The following is a 27,621-nucleotide window of genomic DNA, read 5'->3' on the forward strand; positions in this document are numbered from 1 at the left end:
ATGTTGGTATTGTGAAGCCGTTGTTTTTCACATATATTTATGTTTTATTTACTTTTTAAATTTTAATATCGGGGTCCTTTGCATCCTGTAAGTATGTTCAGTGTTTGTGTCTTAATTTTCTGTCTTGTTTAGTTTGGTGTTTTTAAATAAAATGTAAGGGCCCTTTCCACCCTTACGTATGACAAACCTGATTGTGATTTAATCCCTATTTTACAGAGTGTGATGAGGGCTAATGACTGTAGCAGTTGAAGCTCATATAACCAAAAAAATAATAATAATATCCTCGAGAAAAGATTTTATTAATATTATTTTTAAATTTAATAATAAACATAAAATGGGTATAATTCGTATTAAAATAATCAGAAGTACAAATTTTTTTATATTTTAATTTATTATTCAGGAAAAATCACAATATTTAATTAAACAAAAGCTATGAAAATTTTAACATCTTTTTTTTAAATAGATTTTTTTTGTACAGATATTATATGTTAATCACTTTAAAACTGATATTATTGTGAATTAAAATTGCATAAAATTATAGAATACTACTTATACCTGTGATTTCAATTCAATTTGTATAAGTATTTTATTATAAATAAAAATAAATAAGCTATATTAATTATTATTTATAATTTATACCTCCAAGACGGATGTCAACAACTATAGAAGTATTTCATTGTTGCCAGTGACTTATAAAATACTGTGAAAATGTTATTGAATAGATTAGAACCCCAAATAGATCACATATAGAAGGGTGTGAAGAAGGATTTAAAAAAGGACGATCATATTCAGAATAAATACAAAGTCTGATCGATTCTAAAATATTACGTATCCAGAAACAAACCTTTCTTATATCTTTTACAAAATTTCAGAAAGCGTATGATTTTGTGGACAGAGACTTTTTTCAAATTTTGAGAGAATATGAGTTGACCAGAAAAATTTGAACCTCATTAAACTCACTCTTACAAACACATTCTCTAAATTTAAAATTACAGCAAATATAGGCAAACCTTTCCTAGTCAAAAAAGGGCTGAGACGAGGTGATGAACTATCACCGAACCTATTTAAACTGGTTTTGAACAAAATAAAGAAAATCTTTTGTGAGATGGATGATTTGAGTGCAAAGATCAGATACAAAAACCGAAACATCAAAATAGGATGCCTATTTTTTGTTGAAAACCTATATAAATAATTATAATATTATAGTAATATTTTACATTCACAATAATATTTATTTAATACAAACATTTTTATTATTTATGTATAAATGGCAATTTTTTAATATATTTTTTTTAATTTTTGTTAACGTTTTTAACATATTGAAATGCCATACAAAAATATAAGCTAAAACAATCATTTTGTTATATTTTGGTTAAAACTATACCTTTCAATCCCCATGGACAACAAACAGCTTTTGTCATAATGCATTTCATTTTGTAACACATATCAATAAATATTAATACATATCAATTAGTTCTGTTTTATCAATCTATCCAACCACCCCAAGGGGCCTGCACCATATCAATCTGTAGTTAAAATAAACATAACAATTACTTAACAATTACAATTATATATATTATTTTGTACATTACAATAGAAAATTATAAGAAACTTTTATCATATTCGCTGTTATATGTTATTACGGCCTGCTTATTATAATAACTTTTAAAAAAATTATCCAAGTATAACTGTTCAATATTACCAAAAGATGTCAAAGTAATTGTAAGGGGTTAAAACCATATAAAAGGGGGTCAATATAAAAACACCATTACATGTATGTATGTATACATACATACATATATATAAATATAAATATATTTTTTTATCTGAAATGGAATATTAATAGTTTCAACAAAAAAAATCTGTATGACACCATAATTATTAAAATTAGTAATAACATACAAAATAATATACAAATGTATCAGAATAAATTGTGAAGATATAAATCACATTTAAAGTTTATGATCATAAAAATGTTATATGTAAAAGAAATTAACAAAAAATGACCAGTAATTTACCATCAACTTATTTAAAAGATTTATTAAATATACCAAAGCGATACAAGAATATTAAGTATGTTGGCAATGAATCTTTGCAGATGATCTACTAAAAATATCAATTGTCAATTTACAGAAAAACTTTGTAATTAAAATAAACATTTTTATATAAATAGGGAATACAAGTAAAGTAATCATCAACAGATTGTCATTATTAAACCAGAACCAAATATCTAGAAAAAAAAGGAAAAACATTAAGAATAATTTTTAAATTATTAAGCAAATAAAAACAAACACGGGAAAGAATTACAATAAAGGAATCAACACTTTTAAATCAACAAATTATTTTATAAACAAAAAATAAAGAAACAATTATTTGATATTATAAAAAGAAATAAGTAAAGTAATTACAGTAAAAAAAGCAGTAAAGTAATCATAATAACTTTTAAACCAAATAACATTACTTGACATAAAATACAAAACATTAAAAAAAAAATTGCATAATTAAAACAGAAGTATTAATAGTATTTATAAATTAAAGATAATAATTATTAGGTACAGTATAAAATAATGGCCAATCATAAATAAAATTCAAAAAAGGTAGACCGAACAAACAATTGTACCAGTGTAAAGTAAATAGAAAATGAGCTCATTGTAAAAAAAATAGGAAAACTTAATGTTATTATAATAATTATTTTATCTCCTCTTAGCAGGTAGTGTTGCTTGAGTATGATGCATGCAGCCTTCTACGTTTTCTGGCCAATCACAGACATTTTCAGAGTGAACAAAAGATTTTATGGGAATAGCGTATGATGTTTTCTTTCACCTTCACACATATAGTACAAAGTGCAATCTGCTTTATCTCCGTGGTATGATATTTAATCGTCTTCCTCCTCACATGACACTGCATTTCCTGTGGAAAAAATATATTCATTATACTCTTAGTTTTCCGAACAAAAATATTCAAATTTTTAGAGATTTTGCTGGTTTTGCAGCTTAAAAAAGGAAATTATATCATATTTTTCCTGGTGTACACTATCTTTTCCATTATTTTTTATGATTATGATGCACATACAGCAACAACTGAGATAAAGATAACACCTGTCAGACTAACTTTCTCTGATAATAATGATGTTCACTATACACAATGAACAGTGAACAGAGTCCCCACAGTGAACAGAGTGAAAATGTAATTTGTAGTACTGAACATCACCAGTATTTTTTTTAAACAAATGCAAAAGTATATTCATTTAAGTGAAGAAGGCACAGGAAAATCTCTAATAAGCCCATCGTGAAATACTAGGTATTTTTGAGTACGGCTATGTCATTTTGCGAGTGACTTGTGACGCACATTAAGTTGCCTATTACAATAACAATACTCACATGTAAATTACATAGTTACTACTGGATCATAAAATATGCTTTTGGATTTAGCAGAAATATAATTATTTTATCTAAACGTTTTTTAAAATTTAAACTACAGTCCAACTCTTGAAAAGTAATAACAAAAATGATTTTTCAATTACGAAAAACCTATAAAATTGTACATGTAAACTAAATTTTATGCCCGATTACTATAGTAATTACATTGCTTTCAACATAAGAGTTCTGTAACTCCTGGGTGATCTCAAACATTTCTGAAAATAAAATGATGTTAAGTAAGGATCACCTACTATGTTAACTGTTCTTAACACTGATAAAGCCACTGAAAACTATTAATCATCAAAGTTAAATTACAAGGTTATGTGCCTTTATGATAGACATTTGAAAGACAGAAATGAAACTACTCTGGTTTTGATGTGGTTGTTCCCGAGCGTGTAATTCTATTCTCATAGTATCCAGTAGATACTGACCGCATCAGTTGACAATACTTAAAAAATATATAAAAAATAAAATAGTTTTCAGTAATTAAAAGTAAATAAGCAAACCGCAGTTTTAGATCTACCTGTAGGAAAACATTTGAAGAATATTTAAAAAGTTACAGGATTAAAAGAACATTTCAAACAATAGATTAAACTCATTTTTCGTATACAATACCAGGCTTCCATGGATCCAAAAAATTTTGATTGTTGAAAAAAATTTATACAAATAGATATTATTGTAAATTGTAGTTACGTACCAAATATTATAGTGTATCAATCACGATTGATAGGCTTTTTTATATTTATAAGTTTCATATCTAAATTCTAATGCTAGTTTCTAATTTAATTTTTTAGGTCCTGTTATTCAGTGTTTCATGATGCACTACATATTTGTCAGGATATAACTCAACTGATCTGAAATTTTCTTTCTCTGTAAGTAAATAAATGAAGAGAAAGAAGCAGGCTGGTAGACAATATAATAATATTTGCTAAACAACTATAGAACAGGGAATAGAAACGTTGAAGGAAATTGATATACTTTGATAGGTTTGTGAACTGCATTGCTCCATCCATCTCTCAGCAATTATCTAAAAGGTATGTGGCCCCCTTGTGTGGCCTTGTAGTATTTGTTTACAAAGGTGTTGACAGGTCTTGAAAATTTCAATAATCGGTTTGGAAGGATGAATATTTTTGTGTTTTATATAGGGACGTAGAATGCAGTCATGAGCAGAATGTCTGTCATGTTATTTAGGTATGTCTACATTTGGGAGATTTATAGAGAAGATTGTGGCGCATCCAGTTACTTTTAAGATAATATCTACAATTGTAATTAAAAGAAACAAGTAAATAACCACACTTAAATACAATTCGTGTCTGAGTGTGGCTCAAAGAACTGTAATTCATTACTGCTAGTAAAGAATATAAAAAGCTAATATAGAAAGTAATTTTTATCTTAAATTTCAAATTTATTGTACCTTTTTATCACAAATAATAGAAAATTCACTTTCATTTGTTTTAAATAAATACTGATAAAGCTCTACAGCATTTTTATAGATTTCTCAAGTTTATACATTTTGTTGATGTCAATAATAATAATAATAATTAACAATCTCTTTTGATTAATGATAATTTGTGTTTAATAATTTTAATTATTATTTAATTATAATTTTATTTTTTTAAACTAATTGAATTATCTTTTGAACGATATATTTATTGTTCTTAACACAAAATTAAAACAATAATAGATAATTTAAAAAAGTATAACAAAAGAACTGAAAATTATATATTTGGTTGAGCAACATTCTAGTAAGTAAAATTCAGTAAAATAATAATCAGGAAAAAATGAAAGTATAGAGAAGATGAGACTTATAGTGGTGAAAGAAGTTATAATGAAATAAGGAAAGATGTAAGGAACAAGAAAAATATTCAGTAAATAAAATAATACAAATTTACAGAAATGGAAGAACCGTACAAATTTATGGCACTCCATTTTGATGAATTTGATATTTTATTTTGTTTACTTTTTTGTATGTAAAGTCTTAAAATATCCATCTTATCATAAATCTCAAATACAATTTACTTAAAAATTACATTACGTTAGGGCACAATTACAATTAGGCACTTACATCGGTTCAATTTCAGTCGGACAATTCCTGAGAAAGTTCTGTATTCTTTATCCTTATGAAAAAAGTAAAAAAAACAGTAACATGTAGGGGGCTCAAAATCATTAAAAGTTATACTTTTAGCTAGCTACTTGAATCTGAGGTAGTAGCATCGCAAATCAATTAATATCAGGAATATTATCTATTCACTCAAGTAAAGGATTACCACCACTTAACCCTCCATTGGGGGATCTGGGTGAATGGTGTATAATGCAGTCAGATAATTCCACAGGGCATACAATTTTAGGAATGGATGACTGTTTTGCTTAATAAAGAAAGGTTAAATTTGTTTTCAGGTAGCTGTTTAATACGTAAAGAATAGAGATATGGATATGATATGATAAAAAAAAGTAAAGGTTATTTGGATACTCAAAATTCACAAAAAAATCTATCAAATAATATTTCTATTCTACTCCACAGTTAAACTAATTTTAAAACTACAGCTTGGAACAATAAGATAATTCTTACATTAAGTAAGTAAATTAAACTAGCAAATTAAAAATTGGTTATCGTTATACAGAATGTATACAGTATAATTTATTATTTTATTTTTGGTAAAGAACTTACGATCTTTAGTTGTATAACCAACACCACCAACAGGATTAGAAGTTTCCTAAGGACCATCATATTTTACTGTGTAACCATCTAATTCTTGTCCCATTGCATTCATTAAAGGGAATTTTCCTGTTCCACGAGACCCTCTGAAGTCTTCCGTAACTACAGACCAAACCATGATACCTCCAAATCCTTCTTCTTTTAACCAAGCCATCTACAAATGAAAAAATTAAATATAATTAGTAATAGTTATTTATATCTTAAAAAAACTGCATCTTGTAAATATCTGTAGTTCTTTTTACTGCAGCAGTAAACAGCTTAATCACTTTACATATTGGCTGCCAACTCTGTAGGATTTATGAAGCCTCCTGTGTGTTCTTAAATTCTGAGTCTGTTGCGTATGGAGTTTCACTATTGTTTAAAACTCTCCTCCATTCAATCGTCATCCGTTTAGCACGTTTATTTTATTTTAAATACACACAATATGAAATTTACTTCATTATCTAAAGCTGGATTAAGAGATTTTTATTTTTGTAATATAGTAATTTTTTCAGTTTGGATTTTTGAGATAACTCAGCCGATAAATTTTTTCTTTCATTTAACTATTTTTAGTGTAAGGTGATACACAATAGGCATAGATTTACAAATAACTTATATAGACCACTGCTATTGAAAAAAATAAAATAAAATGTGCTTTATTGACAAGGCAAAAGTAAGTTACTTTACTTATTTACTTACTTAGTAAGTAAGTAAGTTACTTGACTTAGTTATTTACTTCACAGAAAATAATAATAATAAAAATTGAATAATTCATTCAATGGAATAAATGATAGATTTGCATAAAATTCATGTAATAATTTATTTAATTTAATGGAATTTACAACTACATAAATTCAGATGTTTGGCTACCTTTGTTATATCCATTGAATTGCAGACCATGATTACTAATTTGCAGTATCATTATAACAACATTTATATTACACAAGTAAATGCAATTTTACCCATCATGCCTGATAAAGGCATTTGAGGTTCTTTATAGATTGTTGGTATATGTCTTTGTTATGCTATTATGAATCTTGAAGTACAAAACTCTCAGTTTCCATTTTCTGAGCAAAAATTCTTTATTTAACAACAAACTTGTTCATTAATATTTTATTAATATTTTGCTACTTGCAAAAATAAAAACGATACAATATTTGAATCTTTGAGGACGAGTCTACAGTCACAAATTAAGCTTTTTATATGGAAAAATTATTATTTAAATAAATTATTATTTAATAATTTAATAATAATATAATTATTAAATTATTATTAAATATATTTAATCCACTGGCAAAGAGTTAAAAAAATAATTGAAGAATGAAAATATATATAAATATAAAATATTGCAATATGAGATATTAATAAAAATCATTCGAGAAAAACTATTATTCCATTTAATGTTAAGTTATTTTATTTTAAGATGAAGAAAATTAAGGTTCTTATTTTTTTTTTTATTATAATTCAATTAGATTTTAACAATTGCTGTTTGTACAACAGCAATATTTGTGGATAAAAAACGTTTAATTTTATTCATATAAATTTATATGAAGATCTTTCAAATAATTCAGTAATTTATTAAAGACTAGTCGGAACCTGGACCCCCAAGGCCAAGGTAAAACTTCCACCCAAGTCAGGGTCTCCCAGGGCCGCAGCGCTCGCCATTCCTGTGTTACAGAGGGACGGCGCCTTGAACACCCAAAAAGTTAAATTCGGTCGCCATTCCCGTCTACCTAGAAGGCTACGCTCCCCTGGACATGCGCACTGTTCATTATCCTCATTAGTGTGAGAATAATACTGATAAATAACAAATATTCAGACCTATATACTGATAAATAACAAAAAAATATAGAAACCTGAAAAAGAAACTAGAAAAAGACAGAATAACAGTAGCTTTTAACCTTGCTTTTTCTGTTTAGCTTCGGAACCATAACACTTCACAGGATGATGGGTTTGAAGTGTAGTCTTGTACAGTCTCAGGTCGACCATTCCTGAGAATTGTGGTTAATTGAAACACAAGAACACCGGTATACACGGTCTAGTATTCAAATCCGTATAACAGTAACTGCCTTTACTAGAATTTGAACGTTAGAAAGATCGACTTCCAAATCAGCTGAAGAGTTAACCACTAGACCGACCCCCGGTGGGTTAGAATAACAATAGCTAAAGTAACTAAAGTACACACACTTTTGACAGAAAAATTCATAACTTATTTCTTTGCCATAATAATGAAGTAAAAGAATTAATCTTTTTTTTCCGTAAAGAATATCTTTAATTTACAACTTCACGCTCCTTGGGGGTGAAAAAATAATACAATTATTAATGTTCAAGGGAGCAAGAGCCTCGGTCTGTGGCTTAAAACCTTCCCTGGTGTAATACGAATGTATCCTGAAAATGTGAAAGCAATCGATCAGTTGGTTCTTCAGAGATTTTTTTAAATGAAATACATCAAAAAACCTTCTCAGTTATGCCCAAGAAACATGGGTAAAAATCTGGTTGCGTTTGATCAAGTGGTTTTTTGTTTATCCCGAACAAACAAAACCCCTTTTCATCTTTATGTAATAGATATACGAGATCTAAAATAACGAGACAATTTTTTTTGACAACCACTTTAAAGCTACTAGTAAACATATGGTTATTATATGACCAGCTGATTTATATTGGGTATGATACTGCTCTAGTATATTCATAACAATCTTGATAAGTTGCAAACTGTAATGCAAGTGATCTGGATAATTTAGGCTTATGTCAGTAAATTAGTTCATAACGCTTTAAAATAAAATATCAAATTTTTAATTTTTCATCTAGTTTCGGCTTATTAGTTACATGAATACACCATAATGGTGACTGTGCTTATATAAATGCAACTGAAGTGAAATATCAGGTGAATTTTATTACATACTTGGGTTGATGGTTTATTAAATTTAAGGAAGTTTTTTCCACTCTATCTTCTAAACCAAATCTACTTTGTCCTAGTTAATTTGAAATTCAATTATAGATTGCATTGCCAACATAAGAAAAATAATAGAGGTGTGAATTATGGCAGCTAAAAAACAATAAAAAATTAGGGAATTACCTACCGAAAGATAGTGGAGAACTATAAACCTAGGTAATACCTAGGTTCTATAACTGCCTGCTGGGTAGTGTAGGAAGTACCTGTAACCTTATTTTAAATTTAACTTAAGAGTGGATTTTCTATTTTGCATCTGATGAGATGGAAGCACTGTCTGGCATTGTGGCATTGACTTCTTACTAAACTGTATACTTATAATGTTGTCAATCTATAATATCTATAATGTTGTTATATAATCTATAATATAGTGTGGATGACAATTTTGTATATTGTATAATTTTTATACATATATATATATATATATATATAGCCTAGGACACTCCCAGTAAAATAAGGAATCCAACTTAGTCATACTTCTAAATTGGTTCAACTGTTGTGCAGCTACATTGGAACAAACATACAAACACACATATATACATATATATATATATATATACACACATTCTAAATACATTACACTCGTTTTTGAGCAGTGTAAAAATTGAGATACACCAATGAACTGTTAAAACTTTGTTTTTCAAAAACTGTCTGCCTTAAAAAAATCCTATCCTTGAACCCACCTTCAATTTATAATTAGTACAAAGTAACTGTGTACCACCTTAAGGGAGGTACAAATAATGTTAATTTTTCCATTATGTTAATATAACAATATATATTCTATAACATTAGAAACAAACCTGCAAATCCACTTCTAATAACACTTTACTCGTACATCCCAGCTTTCCTTTCTAATTACACGCTTCACTTTAGACCTGAAGAATACATGTGCTGTTGCTGCTTTTTGAGGTCACAAATCAAATTTTATGATCAAATAGTAAATGTAATCATAACAGCAAGTGTTTCCTTAAACCCAACTGATATAATATTGAATATTGGACTTAAATAAGAATTTGTGTGAAGATTACAGTAGGGATGATGTACAGCGTAATAGGCAGTATTATATTGTGTATCCAATTAACAGGATTTGTAATCGGTGATCAGTGACAGCTGATTGGCGATTATAATAATTATTATTTATTATGTTACAGTTACGTTAATGTGCTATAATGGGTTAACTAATACTATAATGCCAGATTAAAGTAATGGTTAAAACGTAGATAGACATTGGCAATATAAGTTGTAAAAATGTTTAACTTCTTAGTAAGCAGTATTATATTTTATTTGATAATGTAAATCTATTTCATGTGTTCTTGTTGCTTTTTACTACCCTGTCTAGCGCTATAGCAGTAGAAGTTAAAGTATGGTAACCCATCAAAATAACCTTTTAAATAAAAACTACAATGAGACAAGAGGATGGTCTTACAATATTACTCGATTGTGCTCTGGAAAAATTAATTGCAGAATATAATAGGAAAATAAAAATACTTAATAAAAATGGGGAGGGGGGGTTACATCTTAATATTTAAATGTAAATGTTTTACCATTAGCTGATGATCTGATAACTTTGGTAAAAGACTTTAGATAGAGAAAATTAAAATCAAGAACTAGAAAAATGTGCAAACAAAATTAGGCTACAAATTTTATATAATGGATTCCAATAATAAAAGTAGAATCCAAAAAGTGAAAATTTCAGAATAAGAATCAATCAAGAGTTAAAAATTTAAAGCAAAATAATTATGCTGAACATTTTTTGAAAAAAATAAAAGCCAGAACACAAAAAATCAAAGTGGCTTTCATCTTACAAAATTTCTTAGGGAAATCTAATAATTGAAACTTTACGGCCAAAACTCAAAATAATACTGCTAAATTAAGCAAATCTGAAGAATTTTACCAAAATTTTGAAAAGTCATACAATTAGAAAAAGAACTAATTTTATGGTCACTTGACTGGAATGGATGAAAATAAATTAATGAAACAAATATTTAACTTTTTTTTAAAAAAGGAAAACCAAATAAGCTAGTTAAAAAAATGTAAAATCTCAAATTATTAAATATTTCCACAGAAGTAATTTCTGATGAAATCTTTCAGAAAACTAATCTTTCAAGAAAACTAGATAACAGCAATAAAGTAAGCAATAAATAGCAAGATAATAAAGCAAGTAGTAACGTAAGCAAGGTAATAGCAATAAAAGGACTAAAATAAAATAGCAATAAGATATGTTTCTAACTTTTGAAATGTACTCTAGCTTATCAGAAACAAAACTGAATCAATATGTAATGACACCCTTAGCTATTGAATTTGCACGTTTTTTTTTTTATTTATTAGTTCACATCTTATTTGCATTGACAATAGGATTCACACATTTATACACTGAACCACCCTAATTGAATGACTAATTACAAAATTTATCAGGAACATCAAAATAAAAGATTTTAAGACAGATTAGCTTTATAATTTCATCCAGATTAGGATGAAAATAACTTTATCAAAAATTCAACAATTTTCTCAAGAACTCTTATGACTTGAAATTATAACTACAGTGGCTTCTTCAAAACAAACAATATAGTACATTCAGAGTTGTAACTCATTCAGAGTTGTATCTTCCTGTGCAATATCTTATCTGTAAAAGCATCTTCAAGAAAAGAATTTCATTTAAAAACATTTCATTACAATGAATAAACATTGAAAAACATTTTTTTGAAATAATGATTGCCTTTACATAGTAATTTTTAATATAATTTAAAACATAATTTCAAAGACAATGTTAAACATTGCCAATATTAACATAACCATCTACTCACCATTTGTGTTCCGTAAAAAAGCAACTAACGTTTAGTAGGTTTGAACCTGATCTCTCTAAGAGAGAGATAACCTCTCTCTCAGAGAGAGAGAGAGAGAGAGAGAGAGAGAGAGAGAGAGAGAGAGAGAGCGACACAAAAAAAAATCAAAATCTGCAAGAGCTTAAAAAAGTTTTATAAAGATTTTTGGCCCTTCTATGATGATCTTCCATTCAGTTATGCAGTTATGTTCCTGGAAAACACTTCTCCAGATATTCGATCAGACGAGGAAGTCCAACTGCATGGCCACTTTCTTTCTTTTTCCTGTTTAGCCTCCGGTAACTACTGTTTAGATAATACTTTAGAGGATGAATGAGGATGATATGTATGAGTGTAAATGAAATATAGTCTTGTACATTCTCAGTTCGACCATTCCTGAGATGTGTGGTTAATTGAAACCCAACCACCAAAGAACACCGGTATCCACGATCTAGTATTCAAATCCGTGTAAAAATAGCTGGCTTTACTAGGACTTGAACGCTGGAACTCTTGGCTTCCAAATCAGCTGATTTGGGAAGACGCGTTCACCACTAGACCAACCCGGTGGGTTAAGGTTAGGATGCACTAAATTTAGCTATCATTTTCATTGATTATTTACGAAAACCATTAATGATACCGTACGAAATATGTAATAATTAATTTTTTCCCTAATTATGTTATGTGCTTAAGGTATTGACCTATAAGCAAAATTTGTTTCAAGATTCTTTAGAAATAACTTTTAGTACTCTCATTAAAAATCTGTTATGGTTACATTTTTCCTTATAACTTAAAGTATCTTAAAATAGAAAGATGTCACTCTCAGATATCACTTCTCTGGATGTTTTTGCTTGGGGTTTTATTATAAATTATACCAAAGAAAATATTGAGATTTTAATGATTTAACACAAAAAATGTTAAAGGTGTTTGGTCTAATAATGCCGCAGATGCTCCCAAACACCTAGCAAGAGTTAGATTATTGTCTAGGCATCTGACCAGCTAAAAAAAGTGCATACACTGAAGTTGACTAGCCTACATTAGAACATGACGAGTTGTAAAAAAAAAAAAGATGAAAGTTATTAACATGTACTTTTGGATACTTTTAGTCTGGACATCCTGTAGATTATGAAGTGTGTGTGTGTGTGTGTATATATATATATATATATATATATATATAAAAAAACAAAGAAAATATTATTTATAATATATAATTATATATTAAAATTAATATAATATATAATTAATATAATATCTTATAAGATATAAATAATACAATGATAATAAATTTATAATAATTAAAATAAAAACACCTCATACTGCATGATATTTTTTTAATTCTTACAAATTAGCACTTCTGTGGTACACACCTTAGTTAAAAACCACACCATATGGCAGAGTATTTCTTCACTAAAAGAGGATGAATATATTCTGGGCCCATCAAAGAATTAATTCGGCAAATGGCCTCTTCAACACCACTGTCAGTTAAAATAACATTTGCTACATACACAGCAGATGTATATTCACATATTTCAGTCAACATCACGTCCAGTTAGTTAATTATATAATTTTCGTCATTAAACTGAATAATAATAAAAGTACTTAAATTAGTTTTTGTGGAATTTCGTTATTTCAAACCAAAATGTGAACTAAAAAATAAATGGGTGAAATAACAAAGGTTTAGTGAAAAATAAAGGGCATAATAACATGGTTTTGCACTAAAATAAAGAACAAAAAGGGATTAAAAACCATAATTAAAAAAATAAAATCAAAGAATTAAGACAGAAATATGCCAGGAAATGAAAAATCTTGTTGAACATTTTTTTATACCAACTTACTATCTATGGAATTTACAAAAACTATTACAAATATGAGTTTTAACTATTACAAATATGAGTTTTATTTTCTTAATGTGTGAGTTGTAATAAAATGAACAACAAAGTAACGTCACCATGGTCCAATTGGATCAGCATGATGCGTAAACAATGTGTAATTATGTACTCAGGCCTACCATTCCTGAGAAATAAGGTGCCACCAAAGCATATCAGTATGCATGGTTTAGTTTTTAAATCCGTATAAAAGCAACTAACGTTTAGTAGGTTTGAACCTGATCTCTCTAAGAGAGAGATAACCTCTCTGTCAGAGAGAGAGAGAGAGAGAGAGAGAGAGAGAGTGACACAAAAAAAAATCAAAATCTCCAGGAGCTTAAAGAAGTTAAGATAAAGATTTTTGGCCCTTCTATGATGGTCTTTCATTCAGTTATGCAGAAAAAGAGGAGCGCAATAGAACATGTTAAGGTAAAAAGAAATTTTAAAAAAATTTAAAGACAGGTGTCAACAAATTAATATTTTTAATAAAATAATATTATACTGTACATTTATGTAAAACTATAATGTATAGAACTGTTACTTTAAACTTTTAAGAGCGTTTTTATATTTTCACAATATACTAATGAAGCAACAGTTATTCATTAGTTTTATTTTTAGTTAGCAAACCTTATTATAATAATTCAATACAAAGTTTAATTTTTTGTTTATAAAAGTCTGATTAGTTATAGTATAAGTCAGTAGGATAAGAAACTAATTAAATATCTCTTGTAATGTTACTATATTTTTTTTGTCTTTAATTTTTAAGAATGTTTTTATATTTTCAGTGTACTAATGAAGCAATAGTTATTCATTAGTTTATTTTTAGTTTGTAAACCTAATGGTAATTAACCAATTAAATATCTCTTATAATGTATTTTTGTACTGTTATCTAAAAAAATGAAAGTGTTTTGTTGTAAGTAACGTCTTTACATTCTATCTCTACAATTATTTTGTTTCCTAGTAATTTCAATAATTCAGAAAAACATTTTATAATATAAACCTAATAATATCATGAACACTTGTATTAGGTTTCAGTTCAAGAAAAGAGCAGGCAAAATTAAGTTTCTAGGCAGACAGATGTTTTTCAAAGCATATTTTTCAACTATAACTAAAACATCCAAGTTCAAAACGCCCTATGTAGCCGATCACCATTGTTTGACATAACCTACATGTTTTTTGAATTGTAAGAAATCTTCTAAGCAAGTAATAGATGAAAAAAATAATTTATCTTAAATACAGGTAATTAGAAATCTTAGATTAAATTTATGATATAACTGTTATATTACATTCTGTTAATTCAATTTCAAAGGTTTTTCTGCTCTCCTGAAAAAATTAGAATGAATGATGATATATATATATATAGTTATATAACTATACAATTAAATATCCATTTTAATTGCTCTCATTTAAAGTGTAACATTCAACTCAGAAATAGGATATGCCACGTTTAAAAACAATTGCAGTTGCTGTTTTTAAGAGAACTGCAATTATTATTTTTAACAGATGGCAAGTTTTAAGCTAGAAACGTTTTGATTCTCAATGTGGGTGGTGGGTGAAAAAGTTTAACAATCAATTGTTTAAAAGAATATTACATAAAAAAAAAACAAAAAACATGGTGAATATTTGGACTGTACAACTATGCTGGCCAGGAGTTTGACTGTGTGGTTTGTCAAGCTCTTCATCATTTGGCCATTAACATTTTACTTTACTTTATAATCTTCAATCTCAAACATAAACAATAAAACAATAAATCTCAAACATTTTTAAGTGATCATAAAAACACAAGTATAAAACATAATTATGTATAAAATATAATTCTCAAGACTTATCTCTTCTAATAGAAGAGATACAATAATATGAATAATATCTGTATGACTAATAATTAAAATATAATAAAGCAGATCTTTAAATAATTACAGTTACGGCATTCGTGATTTGTACATTTTGACAATCTTAAAATCTTACACAGTATACAGAAAGTAAGGCAAATCAGTAAGAATTTCAAATTAAAGTTTTATAAATTCTTAAATTAACAGTTTCACTCCAGTAGCAGTTATTTTAAATAAATAATATTTAGTTTATATTAATTTTAACAATAGTTTCATAAAATAAATCAACAGCACTTATGTATTGAATAACGCTAATGTACTGTCTTTTTCTAATTAGTCTTTGGAATGTAACGTATTACTTCAGAGGATTATATGTATGAACGTAAATGAAATTTAGTCATGCACAATCTCAGGTCAACCATTCCTAAGATGTCTGGTTATATTTGAAACTAAACCGCAAAAGGAAAACAGTTATTAATGACCTAGTATTCAAATCTGTTTAAAAGAAAGTTCTAAGGTTCAAATTCTAGTAAAGGGAGTACAGATATGTACTTTTATACAGATTTGAATTTTACTAGATTAAGGATATTGGTATTGGGTTACAATTAACTGCCTATCTCAGGAATGGTCAACCTGAGACTGTACAAGACTAAACTCCATTTATATTCATATATATCATCATCTGAAGAAATATCTTGCAGCGATTCCAGAACCTAATCAGAAAAAGAGAGAATGGTAACGTACCAATTAATTTTTCAAAGTAATGCTTCTAAATAATTAAATTTTTTATAATGATTTAATAAATGTAATCTGATATTTTCATTGGCTTTTAATTATTGCTACTTAAAAATTATACCAAAAACATTCTAGTATCGAGTTAAATTTTAAAAGTGTTTATTTGGTTATTTGAAATACCAAATGAAGTTTTTCATTTGCCCAAGTAATTTCCTTTTCAGATAATGTGTATCTATGTCCAGAAACAGGTTACGGATTAACTTCTGTTAGTATTTCCTGTCGAGGTAATATTAGAATATCACTGTGTGCTGGAAAAACATAAAAAGGAGATGGACCTTGAAAGTGAGGAAAACTTACTTCCGCTTCTTCTGTTGATTCTTTTCTAGATAATACACAAACTAACCACAAAGCACCATTATAATGCACAAGACAAAAACTTTTATATCATAAATTTGAGGAAAACCAACTTCTCTTTCGTGCAAAACTTTAAGTTGTTCATATTCTTCATTTCTGGAAATAATTTTTGTTTTAAAATATCCTTTCCTGACTGGTAAAAAAGCACGCAACTTCTGAGTACCTTAGATTGCCATCGTTTTGCTAAATACTTTTCATTTGAAACAAATATGAAATTCATATTTTTAATATTTGACCAAGCCTAATAATAAAGCCGAGTGACTGTTGTTACTTGATCTTGCTATGGGCGTTGTAAACTTGCTTTTGATGTTAATCTTTTCTTTTAAGACTATCACCAAAACCAACAAATGCACTTTTTAATGTGATGTGGCAAACGAATGTCATTCTGCTCCTGGACCAAAGTCATCCTCATCATACATTAAATTCACAAAATTTTTACGATTTTTATATTGAGCTGCTGAGCCATCTGAGAAGTAAGTTTATTCACAATATTCTTTTAAAAACTGAATTAGTTTTTACCTTTTTTAAGGTGACACTTTCATTTTCAACTTTAAAATTTTCTAATTTAACCAAGTTGGTCTCTTCAATTGCTAAAGGATCTTTTTCAATATCACCATTAATAACATCTAGCGGTTCCTCTTTCAGTTGTACTAAATCCTGTAATACAAAACAAAATATGAATGCTACAAATTAAATATGTTTATGATTATTTGTATAATTTATAAAATTAAAATAAATTGCAACTCTAATTGACTTACAACACACATTAACAGATCAGCGACTGTTATATTATTATTATTATTATTATTATTATTATTAGACGACTTTAATGTGCAAGGTTTTACATGAGAAAATCACAAAAACCTTTCTTTTGTTAAATATTAACATCCAAATTTAAATGTTAAAAATGCTAAAGACAGCAACAAAATTCTAGCAAGTACTTTGAAAAACTATTAAACTACGAGGAACCTAAGGTAAGATTTCAATTCCAAAATTCAGCAATATGAACTGACAAATCAAAAACACATAAGGAAATAAAAATAGACAAACTCATCAAGAAAATAAACAAGGTAACAGGTGATGGCTTGATTGCAGCAGAATTACAAAAGAATCATGCAAACAGCAAAGAAAAAACTTAAGAAAGAGATATGGAAAACTCAAAAAAATTCCATTAATACATCCACTACACAAATATGAAAATGATACAGAAGTAAATAACTACAAAAGGATTAACCTCTTACCTATGACATACAAAATCCTTTCAAAAGGACTTCAAATTAGAATCTAATTAATCGCAGACTACGGCTAAAAACATTTACCAAAAAGACAGAATTCATAACCATCCAAGATTCCCTAAAGTTGCAAAATAACAAAATATGGGAAAATCAATAAATTCAACAAATTTAAATATATGGGAGAAATAACCCAAATTAATGGTTTAGATAAAAAAAGCCAATCAAGCGCGAATGAGAATATTAAAATAAGCCTATCAACTAACAAAAGATATCTTCAACAAAAAGAATATTTCAGAAGATGCCTAAATCAGATATTAAAATAATCAAGTAGTAAAAAGTAGAGATGCACCTGTTTACATCAGATGCATAATCAGTTTAAAAACAGACAACTTAGTCCAGCAGAATAAAAGAAGGTAAAGACTAGAGAAAAGTCCTATGACCAATGTTTAAACAGTTTCCCTAATATGGTGTTTATTATGGCCACTATAGATTAGAATATTACCGGGTTACTAGGGTATATTTTGGGCTTCTCAGTCAAAATCTTTCATTAACTAAAAAGGGTATGAAACAAAAATGCATAAAGAGCATATGACAAAAGAGACCAATTTTTAAATAAAACTGATGATTTAGTTAGTGAATAGTAACAGTGAAACTGAAGGTAGTAGACAACTCAGAAACAAGGTGAATCAAAATCAATATAACTTAAGGAAAATTCCAAGTTCAATTTGTTTGATTCAAAAAATCTAAGAAAAACGTTTGATTTTTCATTTTTTATTCTAACAAAAGAACATCAAAAAATTGTTTTATTGGAAATATGAATATTTGAATGAAGCTCACCATCCAGATAAAAAATTATATTCATTAAGTACAGAAACTGAATATAACAGTTTTATGAGGAGAACCTTAGTTTAGATCGAAGAAAATTTAAATCTTCTGAGTTAGGTAATAAAATTAAAAAACTGCAGTTTATTTTTCATATTTTTTCTGTCTCAACCGCTTTACAGATTGAATCGATTGTCAAAATAATTCTTGTTTTTTAATTGTAATCATTATTACTCAGCCTTAAAAAAAAATTTATCTTATCCGGTGACAGGAATATAAATTTACCAAATAACAATAATAAAATAAATAAGTATAAAATCCTACAGAATAGTCAGGGATAAAAATCACAAGTTAATATTACTTTGAGGCCAACATAAGTTTAAGATCATTTGCAGACTATTTGTTTAAAAGAGATAAGATAACCTTGTTTTAAATTACAACCAGAGCATTTAGACCATACGATAGTTCTAAACAGTAAACAGAAAAATAAGTTACAATGTAAAGATAGATTTTAGTTGTTTTAATGATTTAATTAACGAAAAAGATTCTAGTTCTATAAATAAATAAAGGCCTATATCCATAAAAAAAATAACATTAATGATGTTTTCATTATCAATAAACTGAATAAAGGAATTGAATATGCCAAAAATACTGCTAAGACTATTAAATTTCTGAAAAGCTAAGCCTTGGTCAGTTAATAACATAACCCTACTTCTTTTTTTAACTAAGAAAGTGAATTAAATTAAAAGATAAATTATCCAGATGTCAATGTTTAAATAAGTATTACAAAAGATAAAACAAACTTAATACTTAAAATTTTTAGAACAGATTAAACAATAAACTGCGTATACAGAAAATATAAAATCAAAATGCTAAAGAATAAGGGTATGACAGATGAGCAGAGATAGTTATGAATCACCTAGTGAATTTTTTATTAGAGTTGGCAATAAAATAGATATACACTGAATGCAATATTGACATTACTAATTAAGCGACAGAAATAATCCTTTATAGATAATTAGATAAAACAATAAACTGTGAGCACACAAGTAGGCGCAATATAAAAAGTATTATTTTTCCTTAAAAGATCATAGAGTTGGTTGTTGATGTGGGGAAAGCAATATAGCTTTGGTAAATATCTTTTATTTAAATAGCGATTTATCAATTTTAATACTATTCAATAAAACAACAACTCACTTTAAAATGTAATTAGCGCTTATCGTACCAGGATAATGTGTTCTTAGCCAAATATTATAAAATGTATATAGTTAAGAATAAAACATTAGTAACTTGTTATAACATCAGTACTATTTAATGAAGATGATTTGAGAACTGAAATACTTCCTGTGTTATAGAAGGCATTATTTGCTTTCTCATGGCTCCAATTTAACAGTCTTGTGTTAATTACCATCTGGTGGTTCATAAGGTTGTGGTTGTCACTACTATTATAAATATATTTCTCTGACTGAACGTCTTTCTATGTCATATTTTAATATTAATAAACTATTTTGTTATAAATTAACATATTTACGTTAAATTATAATTTTTTTTAGGCTAATGATCTTCATTTTCGCTCAATGAATTATGTAACAGTTGATTTATCATACAACAATATTTCAGTGATTGATCTTCAGCCGATGGAATTACTGGCACTGGCACTTGCACAATATGAATCGAATTCATCAACTTCACACCATTACAAAACATTAGAAAATCATAGTGCTAGAATTAATCTGATTGGAAATCCATTATTATGTGACAGTAGAAATTATCACCTTAAAAAGTTTTTTGAGGGAACTCTAACACCAGAAGCTTATTATTTGATTGATATCATTTCAAATAATCAAATAAATGTAATATTTATGAAAAAGTTCTGTCAGACATCAAAAAAAGCTTAATAGTCATGATACCAAAGAAAGCAGGGGCAGATAAATGTGAAGAATACAGAATACAGTTATAATTAATTTATAATTAAATAATTTGTTCTGGACCAATGCAATTAGAAGGTTTGTACTGGAATATGGTGCCATCAAAACTTCTAACATGTGAATTAAGTCAAAATAATAAACGAATCTAGTACTAAATGTCCAAAAGAATGGAAATGTTTCTACCGCCCGCAAGAGGAAGGATTGATTATCGATTGCACTGAACTAAGGATAAAAACTTTCCCCTCGAAACTTTCTTCTTGGAATATTACAATTGTACACTAAATCATATAAAAATGTTAATCATACTGAGCTATATTTAGCAAAAAATTATTTATCATCACTGCCACTAGAATTAGATGAAGGTTTCAAGTATATCACGACTTTATCACTTCCCTCAAATAACATTTCACAAATAACTTTGACCGGCTTATCGCCTAATATAACAGTACGTATCAGAATAAATTATTTTAAGTATAGCCATAATGATTGTACATTTAATAATAAATATTTTATTTAATGATTTTCACACTTGTTGACTATAAAATACAGTAATTAGACAAATTGTACTAAAATTGATGTTATAAAGGAAGAAGAGGAAGTTGAGGAGGATGAAATGGGAGAAACAATACTGAGATCTGAATTTAAGAGAGCATTAAAAGATTTAAATGGCAGAAAGGCTCCTGGAATAAACGGAATACCTGTAGAATTACTGCGCAGTGCAGGTGAGGAAGCGATTGATAGATTATACAAGCTGGTGTGTAATATTTATGAAAAAGTTCCGTCAGACATCAAAAAAAGCGTTATAGTCATGATACCAAAGAAAGCAGGGGCATATAAATGTGAAGAATACAGAATACAGTTTAACTAATTAGTTTACCTAGTCATGCATCAAAAATCTTAACTAGAATTCTATACAGAAGAATTGAGAGGAGAGTGGAAGAAGGGTTAGGAGAAGACCAATTTGGTTTAAGGAAAAGTATAGGGACAAGGGAAGCAATTTTAGGCCTCAGATTAATAGTAGAAGAAAGATTAAAGAAAAACAAACCAACATACTTGGCGTTTATAGACCTAGAAAAAGCATGCGATAACGTAGACTGGAATAAAATGTTCAGCATTTTAAAAAAATTATGGTTCAAATACAGGGATAGAAGAACAATTGCTAGCATGTACAGGAACCAAACAGCAACAGTAACAATTGAAGAACATAAGAAAGAAGCCGTAATAAGAAAGGGAGTCCGACAAGGATGTTCCCTGTCCCCGTTACTTTTTAATCTTTACATGGAACTAGCAGTTCATGATGTTAAAGAACAATTTAGATTCAGAGTAACAGTACATGGTGAAAAGATAAAGATGCTACGATTTGCTGATGATATAGTAATTCTAGCCGAGAGTAAAAAGGATCTAGAAGAAACAATGTACGGCATAGATGGAAGTCCTACGCAACAACTATTGCGTGAAAATAAACAAATACAAAACAAACGTAATGAAATGTATTAGAAATAACAAAGATGTACCAATGAATGTGAAAATAGGAGGAGAAAAGATTATGGAGGTAGAAGAATTTTGTTATTTGGGAAGGAGAATTACTAAAGATGGACGAAGCAGGAGCGATATAAAAGGCGAAATAGCACAAGCGAAACGAGCCTTCAGTCAGAAATATAATTTGTTAACATCAAAAATTAATTTAAATGTCAGGAAAAAATTTTTGAAAGTGTATGTTTGGAGTGTTGCTTTATATGGAAGTGAAGCTTGGACAATCGGAGTATCTGAGAAGAAAAGATTAGAAGCTTTTGAAATGCGGTGCTATAGGAGAATGTTAAAAATCAGATGGGTGGATAAAGTGACAAATGAAGACGTATTGCGGCAAATAGATGAAGAAAGAAGCATTTGGAAAAAGATAGTTAAAAGAAGAGACAGACTTATAGGCCACATACTAAGGCATCCTGGAATAGTCGCTTTAATATTGGAAGGACAGGTAGAAGGAAAAAATTGTGTAGGCAGGCCACGTTTGGAATATGTAAAACAAATTGTTAGGGATGTAGGATGTAGGGGGTATACTGAAATGAAACGACTAGCACTAGATAGGGAATCTTGGAGAGCCGCATAAAACCAGTCAAATGACTGAAGACAAAAAAAAAAATGGTACAAAAATACGTTTCTAAAAAAGTTAAAAAAAAAACTTGTCTAAGAAAAACGAATTACTTGTCTTCACTCCAAATAAAAGGCAATGTGAGAATCATAAAATTAAATTTTGAATAATTAAAAGCAATTAAGTTGAGAGAAATTAGAAATTTTGTATAAAATGAAAGCTGTTTAGAAAGAAAATAACATTTACACTTGTTGGTTATGCTTCCACCAATGAGATAATTCAATTACTTCCCGTTTAGCTCCACAATATAATATTTTAATACAATACAATATAATTTTAATATTTATTGAAAATATAAAAAAATTTGGCCAAACATGAATTGTAATTAAATTTTAACGCAAGAAAAATTCACACTATAAAAATTTATAAAGGTAAAGTATATGGTGATAAGAATATAAATAAAATGTGAGAATTAATAAAACATATTCAATAAAGCTACACTGAAATTTATCAGACTGAAAAGAGATTGTTTTGAATGATCTTTTCTTGTATTAAAGAACTGAAGCAAGAAATCAACACTGAAATTTTGTAAGGTTAGACAAATCATTACTGATGAAATATGAAGGTCATCTCATTCATTAGATTTCAAAATTTCACATATACATAATTTTTATTGAACATTATCGGTACAATAAGTTTTGTATGATGACTTTCCCTGATCAATGAATGAGGAAAACAAAGGGTGGATTAGCCTTGACATTTCTTGACTGATATAACCAAGAGGGAATAAATTTCTTAATCGTACTGTCGGTGGTAATCGACACAGATTTGTCATAAAACTTCTGAAAATAAACACTGGATATTGAATATGTATCATTCAGCTACTTCAAAACCAAACATTAAGGTAAATTTACACAAAAAAAAATTATAATGGATATTTTCTGAGGCCAGAAATGTAAGAAGTCTTTCCTGAAACTATCACAATAATTACAGTTACTAAAAATACTTAATAAAAACAAAACTTTATTTGAAAACAGAATGTGATGAAATAGAGAAAGATGGTAACAGGGGATGTTTTTTCATAGTTTGATCTGATTTACATAAAACTTGATCAAAATATTGCATATGAGAACAGAATCGACTCATCAGTATAAAATTCAGGTGACGATAATGCCGAAGCGTTTTTCACCCAGAAAAAAGTCAAATAAAAAAATAACCATTATAAAATGAAGTAGAGTCAGTTATAGTCTCTAAACATTAAGAAGCAATAGATTTGGGATCGTATCACCATATCAGTAATTAAAAATTACACAAATTCATAATGAACCCTTATATTTAATAAATATTTCCTTTAGTCTGGAGAAATATTTTATAACAGTATATTGAAATTTACTGAATTTCATGAAAATGTACTTAAAATAAAAATTGAATTCTTACATTAGTTAATGTAGGAAATCAAAGGTACTGGACTAAAACTTCAAATTAAGGAAAGACACCATCATTTTTACTGGACTGAATAAATTAACTGCAATTATTTACTCGGGTATAAGTTGGAATAAGATTATGTAAAAAAAAAAAAACTAGCTGGTCAGGGCTCACTTTTCTTACCCAATCGTCTAGCCAGGACCCCCAATGTGCTTCGATATCCTCATGCTTGCGAGAATAATACTGATAAATAAAACTTAAACCTCGTTCAGTTTACAAAAAAATATCATTATATGGTAGGTAAATTTCTTCAAAGCACAGTTTAGTCAGTACAGGACCCAAAACTCTGAGCGATTTGAAGAGTGTGGGTTTCAAAATAGTCAGCCTTCATCTTAAAAATAGTAGTTATATCCATCCATATTTAGTCTGGTTCTTAGTATTACCCTACAAACACCACTAGGAGGTTATCATATTTTGTTTCTTATTTTTCTTAAGTGTTTTTTGGCCAAGTAACTGGAGGCAGGTGCAGCCAGCTGGGTCGCACTACAGTAACCGTGGCTATTGGTTGAGCTACCAATAGTACACGAACAAATCCCTTAAAAATCGAAAATAAAAAAAACACCAAAAATGGTCTTTAGAAATTATCTGAAGAATAATTGCAAGCCCAAATCTACTTAATATATTGTCTAATCAGAAATGGGAAAAATTTGGAATCATTTTTCAAAATTTTTTAACTTTCTTCATCCCTTTGCAAAAAATCTAAAAATTGGTTTTTAGATATTCACATGAAGATTATTACACACACACATAAGTTCACGTGCCAAAAATCAAGTTGATATCTTCATTTGTTACTGAGAAATTAAAAAAAATAGTAAAAATTTCATTGTACTCCATTTTAACCCTTTAAACCCAGAATTTAAAAAAATCCTTTCTTAATGTGCACTTACACAGTATAAAAAAAACTTGAATACAATTTTTCATTAATTTATCTTCACTAGTTTTGTTGGGCATTGATAAATCAGTTATCAGTCAAGTCAGTCAATCACGACAAGCTGCTTTATAGGTACAGTTTTTCAAAATTTATAGCTGGCTTAGACATGAACCCCAAGCCTATGGCACATTAGGAGAGTTCAAATAGAAACATACACTGCCTAGAAATATCTCTTTTCCAAAGAAATTTAACAAGGCAGCAAAATACACCGGTTTAAAGTATAAAGATGATTTCATAAAAGGTTGAGATCCTAATTTATCCCCACCGGTAAACATTTTTATCGAGTACACAATCAATTATACAAAATGGTTAGCCAAAATCAGCAGAAATCATAAGTCAGTGCACGCATAGGAAGTTTTATAAATGTAGAATGATTTTACATTAGTAAAACGTAGAATGCATTTTACTAGTGTTAAACTGACTATCTCCTAAAATGGTCACAAACTGACCACCAAAAACCGAACTTTAATGTCCTTTGTGGATGACTTCTAGTAAGTATATGTTTTTTTTATAAAGAATAATTTTAAAAATTATTTAAAAATCACAAATTATATCTTTTGAAAATAACTAAGTTTATAGCGATATATAATTCATTTGATTAACTGATTTTTATTAAATGACTTCTTAATTTACAAGATTTTTTCTGTCTTAATATCTTTTAAATATGATTATTAATCTGTCTATTGTTTTTATATTTCAGATCGACAATCTGAATAATGTAACTTGCTTGGGAGGAAAATCTATATCAGAATTAACAGTAAATGAAATTTGTCCCACATCTACAGCAGGCGTAATAATTATTATTAGCATTCTTACGGCTATTCTTGGGCTCATAGTAGGTCTTCTTATAGCTCTCTACTATCGATATAATCAAGAAATAAAAGTTTGGCTTTATGCACATCAGATGTTTCTTTGGCTTGTTACTGAAGATGAACTAGATCGTGATAAGCTGTATGATGGTTTCATAAGTTATTCTCATCGAGATGAAGATTTTGCGATAAAACATTTGGTTCCAGGGCTAGAGAATGGCACCCCTAAATTTAAGTTACATTTACATTATAGAGATTGGATTATAGGTGATTATATACCAAGTCAAATAGCACGGTCAGTTGAATATTCACGTAGAACTATTGTTGTGTTGTCACCTAACTTTCTAGAAAGCGTTTGGGGGAAAATGGAATTCAAAACAGCACATTCCCAAGCGTTGAGTATGGGAAGAGCAAGAGTAATTGTCATACTTTACGGTGATGTTGGCCCGGCTGATAATTTAGATCCTGAACTTAAAGCATATGTATCAATGAGCACATACCTAAAATGGGGTGACCTTGGTTTTGGGATAAGCTTCGATTTACTTTACCTCATCCTACCGACTTATCAAAAGGAATATACCACCTCTTTTCCAAAGAAATTTAACAAGGCAGCAAAATATACCGGTACTAAGTATCGATAAAGATGATCTCATAAAAGATTCAGTTCCTAATTCGTCCCCACCAGCAAACAGTTTCATTGACCAAACACCATCGTTTAAACAAAATGGTCAGAAATCATAAGTCAGTGCGCATAGTATTTAGTGTTTAGGTACCATAATTCTCAAATAAATTAAAAATAAGTAACGTACATCATTTAGAGAATGTTGCTCATATAGAGTTTAAGATCTAAGACAGGAATTAGATTAAACAACTTTTTAAGTTTTATTTAAGTATATTTATAGATGAACCTTAGGAATTTTAGATTTAATCATTTGTACAAATGTAAACAAAAATAAAAGAAAGAAAAATTTTACTTAATGTTAGTTAGATCTAATTTATTACATATGTATAGTAATTTATTATTTAGTTCTGCAAGTCATAATTTTTAATATGATATATTTATGATAAGCCACATTTTTAATATAGGCATAAAGTATACTTTTTTAAATTTTATATTGTCAATCTGCTAATGGATAAATTAAACCTGACTATAAGTTAAAAATATGAGATATATTCTTGTAATTTACAACTAAAATTTATTTTAAGACTGATTTTACAATAATAATTGTCTATGTAAGTAATACAATACGATAAGCTCATTTTAGAACTTAAATGAAACATAATTGTAAAATTTCTAATAAAATTGCTATCAATATTTCATTTTTTATTCTTTAATCAACTATTACAAGCCATAGAGAAAGGGTGATAAAGCAGAAAAATTAACCTTGTAAAACTAATGCTGACTCCAAATATCTGGGATCATTTGCTTAGCAGAAATAAAATATTACAACCTTTATGTATCTGATTTATCAAACTATGAGTCCTGGGGCAGCACCCAGAAAAAATATTATTTTATCCCAGAAATCTCATTTCTTAATACTTAGATATTTCTTCTATTTAGGTAAAGAAAACAACACATCTTTGGCAAAAAATTAATTA

At 28.3% G+C, this 27,621-nt stretch overlaps 2 protein-coding genes and 1 pseudogene across 6 annotated transcripts in view; 2 read left to right on the plus strand and 1 right to left on the minus strand.

The window, feature by feature from the left end:
• Positions 1–27,621, plus strand: part of LOC142334081 (uncharacterized) — a 211,038-nt gene that overhangs the window by 73,704 nt on the left and 109,713 nt on the right. The window lies entirely within an intron of this gene.
• Positions 2,476–27,621, minus strand: part of LOC142334083 (endochitinase-like) — an 87,394-nt gene continuing 62,248 nt past the window's right edge. For all 5 annotated transcript variants that reach the window (XM_075381768.1, XM_075381767.1, XM_075381771.1 and 2 more), the window contains 3 exons: positions 17,243–17,380; positions 6,088–6,289; positions 2,476–2,910 (listed from right to left, as the gene is read on the minus strand). In XM_075381768.1, the coding sequence (XP_075237883.1) occupies positions 6,134–6,289; positions 17,243–17,380 (294 nt within the window). In that variant the 3' untranslated portion in view covers positions 2,476–2,910; positions 6,088–6,133. The remainder of the gene's footprint in view (positions 2,911–6,087; positions 6,290–17,242; positions 17,381–27,621) is intronic.
• On the plus strand, positions 20,358–26,854 carry LOC142333987 (protein toll-like; annotated as a pseudogene).

Source organism: Lycorma delicatula, chromosome 13 (genome assembly GCF_047948215.1).
Source record: "Lycorma delicatula isolate Av1 chromosome 13, ASM4794821v1, whole genome shotgun sequence".
Lineage (NCBI taxonomy): Eukaryota > Metazoa > Arthropoda > Insecta > Hemiptera > Fulgoridae > Lycorma > Lycorma delicatula.